We start from the raw sequence: 13,405 nt of genomic DNA, 5'->3' as shown, positions 1-13,405 counted from the left end.
GCCCTTCTTGTCGGCGACGAGGTGAAACGAGCGCCGCCGGGCTGGCTTGCTCAGACAGGACTTATGGTGCGCGGTGCGTTGGCGGTACCGTCGTCCCGTGCGAAGACAGTGGTTCGGTGCCGGTGCGGTCGGTGCCGGAACTTGCCGAGTCAGGCGGCCTCCATAAGGAAGCTGCTTTAAAGGTAGCCCGCTCCTTTTTTGTCCGCGGTTGAAGACTTTGCAGAGCGGCACTTCTCGTCAGATGGATTCCCCCAGGCACGTGAGCGAACGATCGTGGGCGGTCTCTCCTTGGCATCGGCCGACGACGTGCCGAGCACTGCTTGAAGCGGGAGAGCCAGGCATGAGCCTGTGGTCCCGGAGCGGCGAGGAGGAGTATAACCTCAGCCCACTAACTATATACAACTACGTTTAACAACTATATCTTATAACTCATTAACTATTAACAACTACCAACAACACAACTAACTAAGAACTATGTAGAACGGGTGAAATTGTAGGATGTGAGTCAGCTAAGCCGCACTCCACGTTCAACGACCGACACGGCGGGTAAGAACAGGGGCATATATACGGTGCCGCAAAGGCGCCACGCCAGGGGGCGCCTGCCGACCCGCCGGGTGTTGCTAGGGGAAAATTCTTCCGATGAACGTGCACGCGGCGCGCGCACACCTACTTGGAATGAATATGAGCAACACATCTCGAAGAACAACAGTTACAAAGGTGAGTAACCGTCTTTTTCATACTATAGAATTAGAATTTATAGTCCCCGTTCCATGATGAGATATATTATAGCTCAAAGATATCTTAATTAAAACTATGTTTAGATAAGTTTTTTCCTCAACAAGCATTTTATCAAAAACATCCAATTTAACTTAAAAAAACTAATTGTTTTGATTTTTTAAAAAAAGTAATTGATTTTTATCCACAATGGAGCTTATACAAGAAGGATGGGCGCCACTTAAACTAAAATGGAACCAGATTGCTGGCGCTTAAAATTAAGAAAGATCAGAGAGCAGTTTTTAAACTAACGGCTGGGGGAAAGCCGACACGTGCAGAGGAGCATGTAATACCAGGGTACAAAATATATCTGAAGGGCAGAACAGGTCATGTTGATTAGGGAGTGGTACTGTATGTGAAAGCGTATTCTCTAATGAAGTAAAAATCTTAGATAAACCAAACTGTACCCTAGAATCTTTATGGATAGTAATTTCATGCTCTAATAACAAGAGTATACCAGTAGGGATACGTTACCGACCACCTGACCAGGATGGCTATAGTGTTGTGAAATACTCAGGGAGATTAGAGAGGCTATAAAAATAGAATACTAAATAATGATGGGGGATTTCAACTGTCCCCATGTTGCTTGGGTACATGTCACCTCAGGATGGGATGCAGAGATAAAGTTTCTTGACACCTTAAATGACTGCTTCTTGGAGCAGCTAGTCCTGGAACCTACAAGAAGAGAGGCAATTCTTGATTTGGTCCTAAGTGGAGCACAGCATCTGGTCTAAGAGGTGAATATAGCTGGGCCACTTGGTAATAGTGACCATAATATAATTAAATTTGACATCCCTGTGATGGGGAAAACACCACAGCAGTCCAACACTGTAGCATTTAATTTCAGAAAGGGGGACTACACTAAAATGAGGAAGTTAGTGAAACATAAATTAAAAGGTACAGTACCAAAAGTGAAATCCCTGCAAGCTGTATGGAAACTTTTTAAAGACACCATAGTAGAGGCTCAACTTAAATTTATACCCCAAACATAGTAAGAGAACCAAAAAAGTGCCACCATAGCTAAACAAAGTAAAAGAAGCAGTGAGATGCAAAAAGGCATCCTTTAAAAAGTGGAAGTTAAATCCTAGTGAGGAAAATAGAAAGGAGAATAAACTCTGGCAAATTATGTGTAAAAATATTAGGAAGGCCAAAAAAGAATGTGAAGAACAGCTAGTCAAAGACTCAAAAGTAATAGCAAATATTTTTTTTAAGTACATCAGAAGCAGGAAGCCTGCTAAACAACCAATGGGGTCACTGGATGATCGAGATGCTAAAGGAGCACTCAAGGACGACAAGGCCATTGCAGAGAATCTAAATGAATTCATTGCATCAGTCTTCGTGGCTGAGGATGTGAGGAAGATTCCCAAACCTGAGACATTCTTTTTAGGTGACAAATCTGAGGAACTGTCCTGGATTGAGTTGTCATTAGAGCAGGTTTGGAATAAAATGATAAACTAAACAGTAATAAGTCACCAGAACCAGATGGTATTCATCAAAGAGTTCTGAAGGAACTCAAATGTGAAATTGCAGAACTACTAACTAGTAATAGGTAGGTAGGTTACAGACTATCATTTAAATCAGCTTTAGTATCAAATGACTAGAGGATAGCTAATGTGATCCTAATGTTTAGAAAGGGCTCCAGAGGTGACCCCAGCAATTACAGGCCAGTAAATCTGACTTCAGTACTGGCCAAAATGGTTGAAATTATAGTAAAGTACAAAATTGTCAGACACATAGATGAACACAATTTGTTGGGGAAGAGTCAACATGTTTTTTGTAAAAGGAAATCATGCCTCCCCAATCTACTAGAATTTTTTGAGGGGTTCTACAAGCACGTGGACAAGGGGGATCCAGTGGATATAGTGTACTTAGATTTTCAGAAAGCCTTTGACAAGGTCCCTTACTGAAGGCTCTAAGCAAAGTAAGCTGTCATGGGTTAAGAGGGAAGGTCCTCTCATGGATCAGTAATTAGTTAAAAGATAGAATTCAAAGGGTAAGAATAAATGATCAGTTTCCAGAATGGAGAAAGATAAATAGTGGTGTCCCCCAAGGGTGTGTACTGGGACCAGTCCTATTCAACAGTTAACAGTGAGGTGGTAAAATTTGCAGATGATACAGGCAGACTGCATTGAGCTACAAAGGATCTTCAAAACTGAGTGACTGGGCAACAAAATGGCAGATGAAGTTCAGTGTTGATAAATGCAAAGTAATGCACATTGGAAAACGTAATCTCAACTGTATATATAAAATGATGGTGTCTAAATTAGCTGTTGGTGCTCAAGAAAGAGATCTTGGAGTCATTGTGGATAGTTCTCGGAAAACATTCATTGAATATGTAGTGGCAGTCAAAACGAACGATGTTGGGAATCATTAAGAAAGGGATAGATAATAAGACAAAAAATATCATATTGCCTCTATATAAATCCATGGTATGCTGACATCTTGAAGACTGCGTGCGGATGTTGTCGGTCCATCTCGAAAAAGATATATTGGAATTGGAAAAGGTTCAGAAAAGGGCAACAAAAATGATTAGGGGTATGGAACAGCTTCCGTATGAGGAGAGATTAATAAAATGGGACTTTTCATCTTGGAAAAGAGACGACTAAGGAGGTCTATAAAATCATGACTGGTGTGGAGAAAGTAAATAAGGAAGTGCTATTTAGTCCTTCTCATAATACAAGAACAAGGGGTCACCAAATGAAATTAATAGGCATCAGGTTTAAAACAAATAAAAGAAAGTATTTTTTCACACAACACAGAGTCAATCTGTGGAACTCTTTGCCAGAGGATGTTGTTAAGGCCAAGACACTAACAGGGTTCAAAAAGAACTAGATAAGTTCATGGAGGATAGGTCCATCAATGGCTGGTAGCCAGCTTCGGTAGGGATGGTGTCCCTGGCCTCTTTGCCAGAACCTGAGAATGCGCAATGGGGGATGGATTGCTTGATGATTACCTGTTCTGTTCATTCTGTCTGGGACACCTGGCATTGGCCACTGTTGGAAGCCAGGATACTGGGCTAGATGGACTTTTGGTCTGACTCAGTATGGCTATTCTTATGTTCTTATCCCTCAGTTATCAAAAACACTTTCGAAAACAGTCTAAAAAATTTAGGTCTGGGAACTTCCTGGGAAGTTGGTAAGAAATGAGTGTTCAGTACCTCCCAGAATTAGGTTCTTATTTTATTACCGCTGACCATTTTCTTTGCATTTCAGTGATACACCTCTTCCCCCTAACCAGCCTATTTAAAGTATATTGATGTGGTGAATTTTGCCTCTCAGGATGGGAGAAGAGATGAGCCTTGTGTATTACATAGGGAAGGAGAAATGTGAATATAATTTAATTACTAGCCATAAGCATCAAGGAAGAAATAATTAATTTTAGGTAAATTAATCTAAAGGAAAGAGAGAGTAGGAGGCAGCCTGGAAAAAAGATGAGGTCCTCACTGAAGAAGTGAACAAAGAGGTCGTCAAAGCTGGAAGAGAAAAGGGATGGATGGGTTGATGACACAAACAGTTTTAAAAGATATTTGATATAGTAGAAGTTGCATGTACAACACTGAGAATTTATCACGAAGATGATGTCTGAATAGAAGGACGAAAAAAACTATGTTGAATACTTGATGTGAAGAGTCTGAAGAAATATGTCTAATGAAAATTAAATAAAGCAAAATTACTAAAGTAACTCTAAAGCATCTTTTATCTGAACATCTCAATGTACTTTACCAGGACTTATTAAAACTTGAAACACACTGCTTGACAGATCAGACTGAAAACTGAGGCACAGGACTTGTCTAAGTGACTTGTCCAAAGTCAGTGGAAAGATGGGAAGAGAACAGAGATGTCCTAACTTCAGTAATCTGCTTCAACTACTGGAAGTTAACATTTCTCTAGATTAAACAATAAATATTAAATATGAGTTTGTTGCAGGCACAGAGGGTGCCTAAGGTAAGCAACAGTGGTTCGTGCTCGGAGTGCTTAGCGCCAATAAATACACCAGGGTGGAGAAGCAAGCAAAGTTTATTTGAGATCTCAAAGCGGTGCTGGGAGACTCAGCACGCCTCAGATCCAGCACACCTACACAAGCGGCTTTTCCCTTTTTATAAGTTTTTTTTTTTTCTCTTTCTTCTCCCCCCGCCCGCCTTCCTCCCCCTGTAGCAGTTACGTAAGCGCAGGTGCATTAAGTAATCTTGGCCGCGGCAGCTTGTTAGTAAGTTTTCCTTCTGCAAGTTATCTTGTCCTTCTGCTAAAGGTGCACAGGCCTCATTATTTCTGCTTTAGACTGGTTAGAACTGTTGCAGCTGATAATGGCTGTTACACCTGGCCTTTTAGGTCGATTAAAGTTCAAACATGGAGGGACTCTTGTCTGCTGAGGCCTAAAACCAGGAAGGCTCCATACCCTTGTGGCCTTCCACCCTCCCGAGTTACTTAGGGTTATGCTTAGTGACACCAACAAGTTTATGCCTCACTGAAAACTTTTGAAATCTATTTAAAGGCTGTTGGGCCTAAGAAATGCTACTTTTTCCTATTTTTTTCTGCCCCTCCCTTCTTAAAACTTCTTTCTAGTGATAGCTGCATTTAAAACTATATTTGTTTTGAGTTTTTCTCTCTGCCTATGATCACATGAACTCCTAATTCCTTCTTTGTGGTGATCATTTTGTTCTGTAGTGACAATTATGTTGTTACATATGGGATTATGATTTCACATTGTTAACCTGAAGCAGGTGATCTTGTAATAAACACGGATCTTGGATTTTATGTCAACTTCTATATTTAATAGAAAACTGGAATCTCCTTCCCACTACATCTGTCCACTTCTTCCTATAAAGAGAGAAAATAGAGGCAAAACTATTTCTATGTAGAATGTTTTTCATGAGGCATCAGTTGTTTCTTAAAGTTCTTGCATATATGCATAGAGCGGAGAAATGCATACTATGTTGCATCTTAAAAAGGAAATTACTATTTTCATGCGCCTGTTTTTTCTTTAATTGATTCCGCTGGTTTATGCTTCCAGAGTTGTCAGCAATTGCTGTAATAGTCATCTTCCCTTCATGTTGTTATTGCAATAAAAAACCCTGATTCATCATAATTTGCACACTTCTTAACCAACACTGACAAATACATATTTTTGGTCAATTAGAAATGTTCAAGTTTGTTCATATTTTAATGACTGGATTTTATAATATAAGTGTGGTTACGTTCAGATCTGTCCTTTTCCCCTGTTCCCCAGATTTCAATACATCAATGGCAGAGTCATCCAGTGATTCAGACAACTTTCTTCATGGTCGTGTAGGAACGCGGGGCCCTCTAAGAGCCACCCACAGCAGAGCCCGAAACCATGGGGCTGGAGATGTTACAGAGAAGATCCATACCTTAGCAAGCACTTTACAGGTTGTTAGAAAATGATCAGATGCTGTGCAAACAGGGTAACTTACGTTTGTGTAAAAGAAAGTGTCCAATTTTTCTGAATGAGGTGATCTAAAGTGCTGTGGTAATGGGAAATATTACTTGCCATTTACCAATTGTAAAAAGTATTTGGGAAATAAAGCATGCCATGTCTGCATTTACAGTGAGTATTTTACTGCTATTTCTGACAGCAACATGGAAGCTTGATAAAATGTTGTTAGAAATGACTTATTTAAACCATGGAAAGGTCTGATAATGTTTCATTCAGTTATGAAATTGGCAAAATGCTTGGGAACAGAGCAATCTTTATTTTATTTTATTTTATTTTAAAATTAACTGCAGACTTCCAACAGGATGCATTAGCTCTTTGGGGCAGCGACTGTCATTTTTTTCTGTGTTTATACATTGTCTAGCACAATGGGGTCCTGGGAGTCCTATGTGTTATCACAATATAAATAAAAAAAACAATTACAGACAGTGTGAAGACAAAGATCCCTTCCCCACAGGTTTGATAATCTGAATAGATGCTGTTCAGACAAAGGATTATGGACAGGCTAGAATGCAAAAGAGAGTGCATGTCACTTGTTTGGATGACTTTCTGGGGCAGTGGCTTCTCTGTGGGCAAATGTAATTCTGTACAATTGGCATTGTGGGGTTCCATGTTTCATGTATCACTGACTCCAGCTCAAACTAGCTCAGTTTGCAAGTTAAGACTGCTTTCTAGCTGACAGCCCTGCAGACTCACGTTGAACTCTGAGTCCAGCTGAGTTATTTTCTTCTTCTTAATGCATCCATCACCAGCAATAAAAATGAGCGTGCGAGTTGGCCTGCCATGCAGTATCTTTGCTACTGGTGATGCTGAGAAGGAAAGAACCCACAGTGAGTCTGCTGAGTTGTGACTTAGAAAAGAGAAATCTTAACTTGAACACAGAGTAAACTTAAGCTGGAATAACTGAGATACAACACTGCAGTTTTAATTCTGAGCTGAAGAAAGATCCTGAGTTAGATGCACTGTGTTCATTTTGATTAATATTTTGGTGTGAAATATGCATTGTCCTCATTTTGCGGATGGGGGAACTGAGGCATTGAGTGTGAAGTGAATTCCAGCACTAAATAGAATCCAGATCTCGACTCCAGTCTTATGCCATAACTAGAAATCACACTTCCTTTTTACTTGACAGTGGCTTATATTTTTATGTAGCTGCTGAGCCAGACAATATAACAAAAATACCAGTATATATTTTCAGTTTATTGAGAGTGCCTGCCCATAGCTTCACGCTCTCTCTTACTATTTGGTGAGCTTGACAGGTAGCTTTAACTCTTTGCCTCAGCTTACCCATGTGTAAAATACAGGTAATGATTAAGGCTGCGTGTCTGTCACGAAGGTAATGGAAGTCATGGATTCTGTGACTTTCCATGACCTCCGTGACTTCTGCAGCAGCTGATGCAGCTGGCTCCGAGGCTACCACACTGACCGCTGTTGGGGCAGTCTTGGGCCACTGCATTCCCCTCCCCACAGCAGCAGCAGATCGGATGTGGGAGGGGACTCAGGGCTGAGGCAGGAGGTTCGGGTGCGGGTTGGCGCTTACTTAGTGGGGGCTCCCTGGAAGTGGGCCACATGTCCCTGCATCTCCTAAGTGGAGGGGTCAGGAGGCTCTTGTGTGCTGCGCCTGCCTGCAGGCTTGGCCCCTGCAGCTTCTATTGGCTGTGGTTCCTGGTCAGTGGGAGCTGCAGACCCAGCGCTCATGGCAGGGGCTGCGCACAGAGCCCCCCGGCCTTCCCTCCCCATAGGAGCTGCAGGGATATGCCAGCTGCTTCCGAGGAGCTGGGCGGAGCCAGGTAGGGAGCCTGCCATCCCCGCCAAACCCCCTGCTTCCCCCCGCCCCAGCACCAGAGGGGGTCTGGGACCACCCACCTCCAGCACCCGCAGCACCCCAGACTGCTGCTTCAGTGCACCCACAGCCCTGTGGCCTAAATTTTAGTAAGGGGTATATAGTACAAGTCATGGACAGGTCATGGACTGTGAATTTTTGTTTACTGCCTGTGACCTGTCCATGACTTTTTCTAAAAATACCTGTGACTACAGTGTTGCCTTAATAATGATACTTGGGAATTTCAATGGGATTGCCAAAATATGAGGCTAAGTGATTGCTTTAAGGTCCTTGGCTGAAACGTGTTGATATAGTATAGGCAAAATTTGGCTGCTTAAACTTAGGCATCTATTGAAAATGATTGGTCTGATTTGTTTTCGCAGGTGCTCGGTGTCTCCAGCTCTCACAGCCTTCCATGGGAGTTGTGGGTGCTCAGCCACATTGAAAATCAGATCACTTACTTAGATGCCTAATGTGAGGCAAAATATTATTAATGGTAACACTAACAAAGTAATGCAGTTTTGTTTCTTTGGCGAGACGATTTCTAATTTAACATTCTTTTTCCTCAATTTTGTTCTTAAGGATACCAACCGAAACCTGAGACACGTTGACCAGATGCTAGGACAGTACAGAGAGTACAACAATGAACAGACTGAAGCTATAGCAACTGTGAGCAACTTTCAATGTAACTTTAAGCCTCTTCCTCCTGTATTATTATATAACCAGCTGAAAATTGGTGTCTAGCAATGGGCAAGCTAGAGAGAGAGAGATTTAAACAGTATAAATCAATCTTTAATAGTCTTCTGTACTACCACCTTTTGAAATTGGTAGAGTTTCTGAATGAGATTAGCAGCAAGGAGTCCGGTGGCACCTTAAAAACTAACAGATTTATTTGGGCATAAGCTTTTGTGGGTAAAAAACCTCATTTCTTCAGATGCATGGAATCTGAAGAAGTGAGGTTATTTACCCATGAAAGCTTACGCTCAAATAAATCTATTAGTCTTTAGGGTGCCACTGGACTCCTTGTTGTTTTTGTGGATATATACTAACACAGCATCCCCGATACTTGACACTATGAATGAGATTAGAACACTTTTAGTACTGGTTGGCCTAGTCTTCTTTGTGGTCCCTTTAGGAAATGGCTGAAGGGTGAAATTCACCATGGTTCAGAGGGCCCACAGAAGGCCTTATACACGACTTAAGCCTCTGACATGGAATGGTGCTTAAATGTGGTACACAGGGCATTTTGCAAGCCTTTGCCCCAGAGTGAACTTAATCAGAAATGAATGGGGTAATATTTAATTGTAGAGTAAAACAGGAGATGGATAATGTTAAGGATGAACAAATTGGTTGGTACTCTGGGAGCTATCAAGTTTGAGATGTTAAAGTCAGAGATTTATTGAAACTGAATCCAGTGATATGAAAGGAAATGTGGAAAATGTACTGTTTTGCTTGAAAATTGGCCTAATATTTGAGTACTCTGGGGTGTATATTCATTGAGTTCAGTAATACAATGTTCATAATTTGTGTAAATTCTAGTAAAATATGCCTTTCAGTGCTCAGTTTACTATACTAAATAAAACTTCACAATACAAATAAGTAGACTATTTAAAGAAATTAAACTTAAATATTTAAACTATGTGAATTTCCATACTTATCCATTGTAATGTAGAATTACCTGCTATTTTTCTTCTGAAAAAGCAGTAGGAAAATTTTATTCTATCCTAGTAATTGGGACTATAACTATCTCAGTTGGGAAGCGTAGATGTCTTCAATACTAATACTCTGATTTAGAAGATAAACTTGAGTACTTGTGCCTTTGCAGATAGATAGATATAATTTAATTGCTGATTTTTACTCTTAACATTTCTCTTGGACATGGGAGAGATAAATGTAGCTTCACGATTGGGTTGTATTAGTTTTCTCTATTTTACTAATGATGAAATTTATTCAGGTTTTTTTTTTTTTTTAAAGACACGCTAACTTTTCAGAGTATAGAAAAACATGATAGGCTTATTTACTTTCAACATACTAGTAGGTGTTCTTTTCAGAGAGCTAGAAGTTGAACTGGGTTTTGGCTGAGCATGGCCATGTCAAAATTTTATTTTGATTCAGGACCTTCTTTTTTAGCATCTGCATGACTGATATCTTTCTGACTTGATTTCTCTTCAAGTTGAGCAATAAAGTTTTGGGATATCTCCTGTTGGAGACTTAGAATACTAAAGTATAGTCTCCATCCTCTATTAGCAAAAAACTTCATTTTTCAAACAGTTCCTGTTCACTTCCCTAAACATAAAAAAGTCATCTTCCATCACCTTCACATTCATATTATACTTCCTGTGTACCAATGGTCTGATACTTTCTTCCTGCCTACAAGCAGTCTCACTTGCTTATTTTGACATGCTTATGATTTGCTACCATTTATTTCTTATCCCTGGCTGTCTGAATTCGTGATACAACTGGCCCCTCTTATACTGGTTCCAAGCCTGTGGGAACAGTGAGGAAGTTTTTGGTGGGTGATGGGAGGCCAGACAAGGGAATTAAACATAGGTGTATTGTGTTGAGACTGTCCTCACAAGAGTCCTGCTCTGAATTCTAGCAGCCAGAAATCTACCTTCTAACCCCACAATTACATGTTATCTCCAGGGTTTGATCAAGTTTTCATAATATCTAAGCTGATCTAGGATTCTGCCATCTCTTGTTGAAACTTGAGCAAAGAGTAAAAAAATGGTTTTAACAGTTCTCTCCATTCCTGATGCTTCTGTGAGGGAGGTCAGTCCACTGGGATGAGGGCAGTGTAGCCTATTGGCCGGAGCATGCCTTGTGGCCGGGTTCAGAGCCATAGTCAGGAGCCAAAACCGGAGGTCAGGATCTGGATACCCAGAGTCAGGGGGTCGAGCCAGAGTTCATTGCCAGGAGCTGGAGTCAAGGGTCAAACTGGAGGTCAGGAACTGGAGCAAGCAGGGTAGCAGACAAGGAGGGGTTCAAGGTACGGGAAAGGACAGAGGCAAGGCTCGATGCAAGCAGGAGCAGCATGAGCAAGGTAATGCAGGAGCAGGACACAGTCATGGGGATGAGCGTTGAGAAGCCAGCGAGCTGCAGCTGCTGGCTTAAGGCACAGCCTGTTGGCCTCTGCAGCCAGTCGGGTTGGATGGCTAAACAGGCTGCAGGCCAGATGTACTAATGAGGCTGCCTGGAGACTAGCTCTGCTGCAGGCCGCGATTCCTGACAGGAAGAAATTAGAAGATTATTACAGCATCCTGCTTTGCATAAAAATACTGTAGTTGGCATCCTTCTATTTTGCCTGTCTTCAGTTGCTAAAGGGAAGTTTGATTATCAACAATTAGCTCAGTCATAATATGGGCATGTCTTGGTTGTGAGCTTCTCCTACAATGAATGAATTTTAATCCTGGTTTATACTTTACTTCAAAAGGAATCTCTGTTTCTTCCTGTCATAAACAGATGGTTAAGGGTTAATGTCTCTTTTTCCTGTAAAGGGTTAAGAAGCTCAGTGAACCTGGCTGACACCTGACCAGAGGACCAATGGGGGGACAAGATACTTTCAAATCTTGTGGATGGAAGTCTTTTTGTGTTGTTGTTTTGTTCGTTGCTCTTGGGCTAAGAGGGACCAGACGTACACCAGACTTTCCCAATCTTTCTGAATCAGTCTTTCATGTTTCAAATTGTAAGTAATAGCCAGGCAAGGCAGATTAGGCTTATGTTTCTGTTTCTTAACTTGTAAATGTATCTTTTTGCTGGAAGGATTTTTACCTTTTTTGCTGTAACTTTGAATCTCAGCTGGGAGAGCGGTCCCTCTTAGTCTATATAAATCTAAGTACCCTGTAAGCATTTTCCATCCTGATTTACAGAGATAATTTTTACCTTTTCTTCTTAAATTAAAAGCTTCTTTTTAAGAACTTGATTGATTTTTTCTTGTTTAGATCAAGGACTGAGTCTAAACTCACCAGGGATTGTGGGGAAAAGGAAGGGAGAGGTGGTTAATTCCTCTGTTTTTAAGATCCAAGGAGTTTGGATCTGTGTAGCCTCTCAGGGCAACCCAAGAGGGGAGAGTCTGGGGGAAAAAGAAGGGATTGTTAACTTCTCCTTGTTTATAGACCCAAGGGGTTTGGGTCTTGGGTTCCCCAGGGAAGGTTTTGGGGGAACAGAAGTGTGCCAGACACAGACTTCTGGCTGGTGGCAGCATACCAAATTTAAGCTGGTAATTAAGCTTAAAAGTGTTCATGCAGGTCCCCACTTTTTGGGTGCTAAAGTTCAAAGTGGGGAAAAAAACCTTGACACTTCCAATTCATTCTCATCGCTATGTATAAAACATTTGAGTGGGTGAATGAAGGGGGAAATTATGTCTTTTCCTTCCTATGCAGTGTTAAGTGTTGGCTACTCTTGGATGCAGGGTAGTAGGCTTGATGGCACAGTGATCCAGTGCAGCAATTCCAATATGTTATAATAGATTTGTTTTTTGCACTGTTCTGCAGTATCTACCAAATATAGTTTCATTATATAAACCTTATTTACAGCTCATTGGTTTTGTTTGGTTTTTAACAAGGTCAGTCCAGAGTTCTTCTTGAACAACTGACTGTCTTCCATGCCCATCTCTTGAAACTCAACATTTTGCAATCTATTTGGAAAGAACTCCATATGCTTGTCAGTGACTGGGGAATAGTGGCAAAAGGAAGCCACACTGCACTACCTAGATGATTGTCCTAAATATATTTCAGAAACTGGATTGTCTGTGAGCTCATAATGCTCAACTTGACTACGAAAATGCATGTTAATGGTTCCCCAAGATGCTTCTTTCGTAGCTGTAGTGAAGAAGATAGCCCGGCATGATTGCAGCCAGTTCTGGATGCAAGATATATATAGCAAAGACAAAGCTAACCCGGAACAATTAAATGGGGAAAAGCGAGACTCTGTAAAAATCCTAGTTCTTTCCTGTCTAGTTTCCTCAACATGATTGAATCCGGTTCCTTCTAACTAGTGAAAACATTAGACCTGAAGTCACTGTTGTCACATAAGAAGAGACAGTGTGGTTCACTGGCAGGTAGGAGACTTTAGTTTGATTCCAGGTTCTAACCCTACTTGCTGTGTGGCCTCTTGCTAGATCAGGAGTGGGTTTGCTTATGCTTATGTGTCTAAAAGCTGCTGGAGTTTTCATTGTTCTTATGTGAAAGTCTGCCTTTGTCTTTTCTTAGCTATCAAGTTCCAATTCTTGCCTCTTTCTCTTTTGCCTGTGTAGAATTCAGATGTTAGTAATTTAAACAATCACTCCTGCTTTGAATCTCATGTGAGAACCAGTGTTTTTGTCTCAGGACAGTCTTAAAATGTTTGTTTTTCTTGTAA

At 41.1% G+C, this 13,405-nt stretch overlaps 1 protein-coding gene across 3 annotated transcripts in view; it reads left to right on the top strand.

Annotated features, from left to right (window-relative positions):
- Window positions 1-13,405, top strand: part of CEP128 (centrosomal protein 128) — a 430,997-nt gene that overhangs the window by 29,853 nt on the left and 387,739 nt on the right. For all 3 annotated transcript variants that reach the window (XM_032801915.2, XM_032801917.2, XM_075065602.1), the window contains exons 2-3: window positions 6,001-6,161; window positions 8,630-8,716. In XM_032801915.2, coding sequence (XP_032657806.1) covers window positions 6,015-6,161; window positions 8,630-8,716 — 234 coding nt within the window. In that variant the 5' untranslated portion in view covers window positions 6,001-6,014. The remainder of the gene's footprint in view (window positions 1-6,000; window positions 6,162-8,629; window positions 8,717-13,405) is intronic.

The sequence above is a fragment of the Chelonoidis abingdonii genome, chromosome 4, assembly GCF_003597395.2.
Source record: "Chelonoidis abingdonii isolate Lonesome George chromosome 4, CheloAbing_2.0, whole genome shotgun sequence".
Lineage (NCBI taxonomy): Eukaryota > Metazoa > Chordata > Testudines > Testudinidae > Chelonoidis > Chelonoidis abingdonii.
This window is presented reverse-complemented; position numbering and strand designations above follow the sequence as displayed.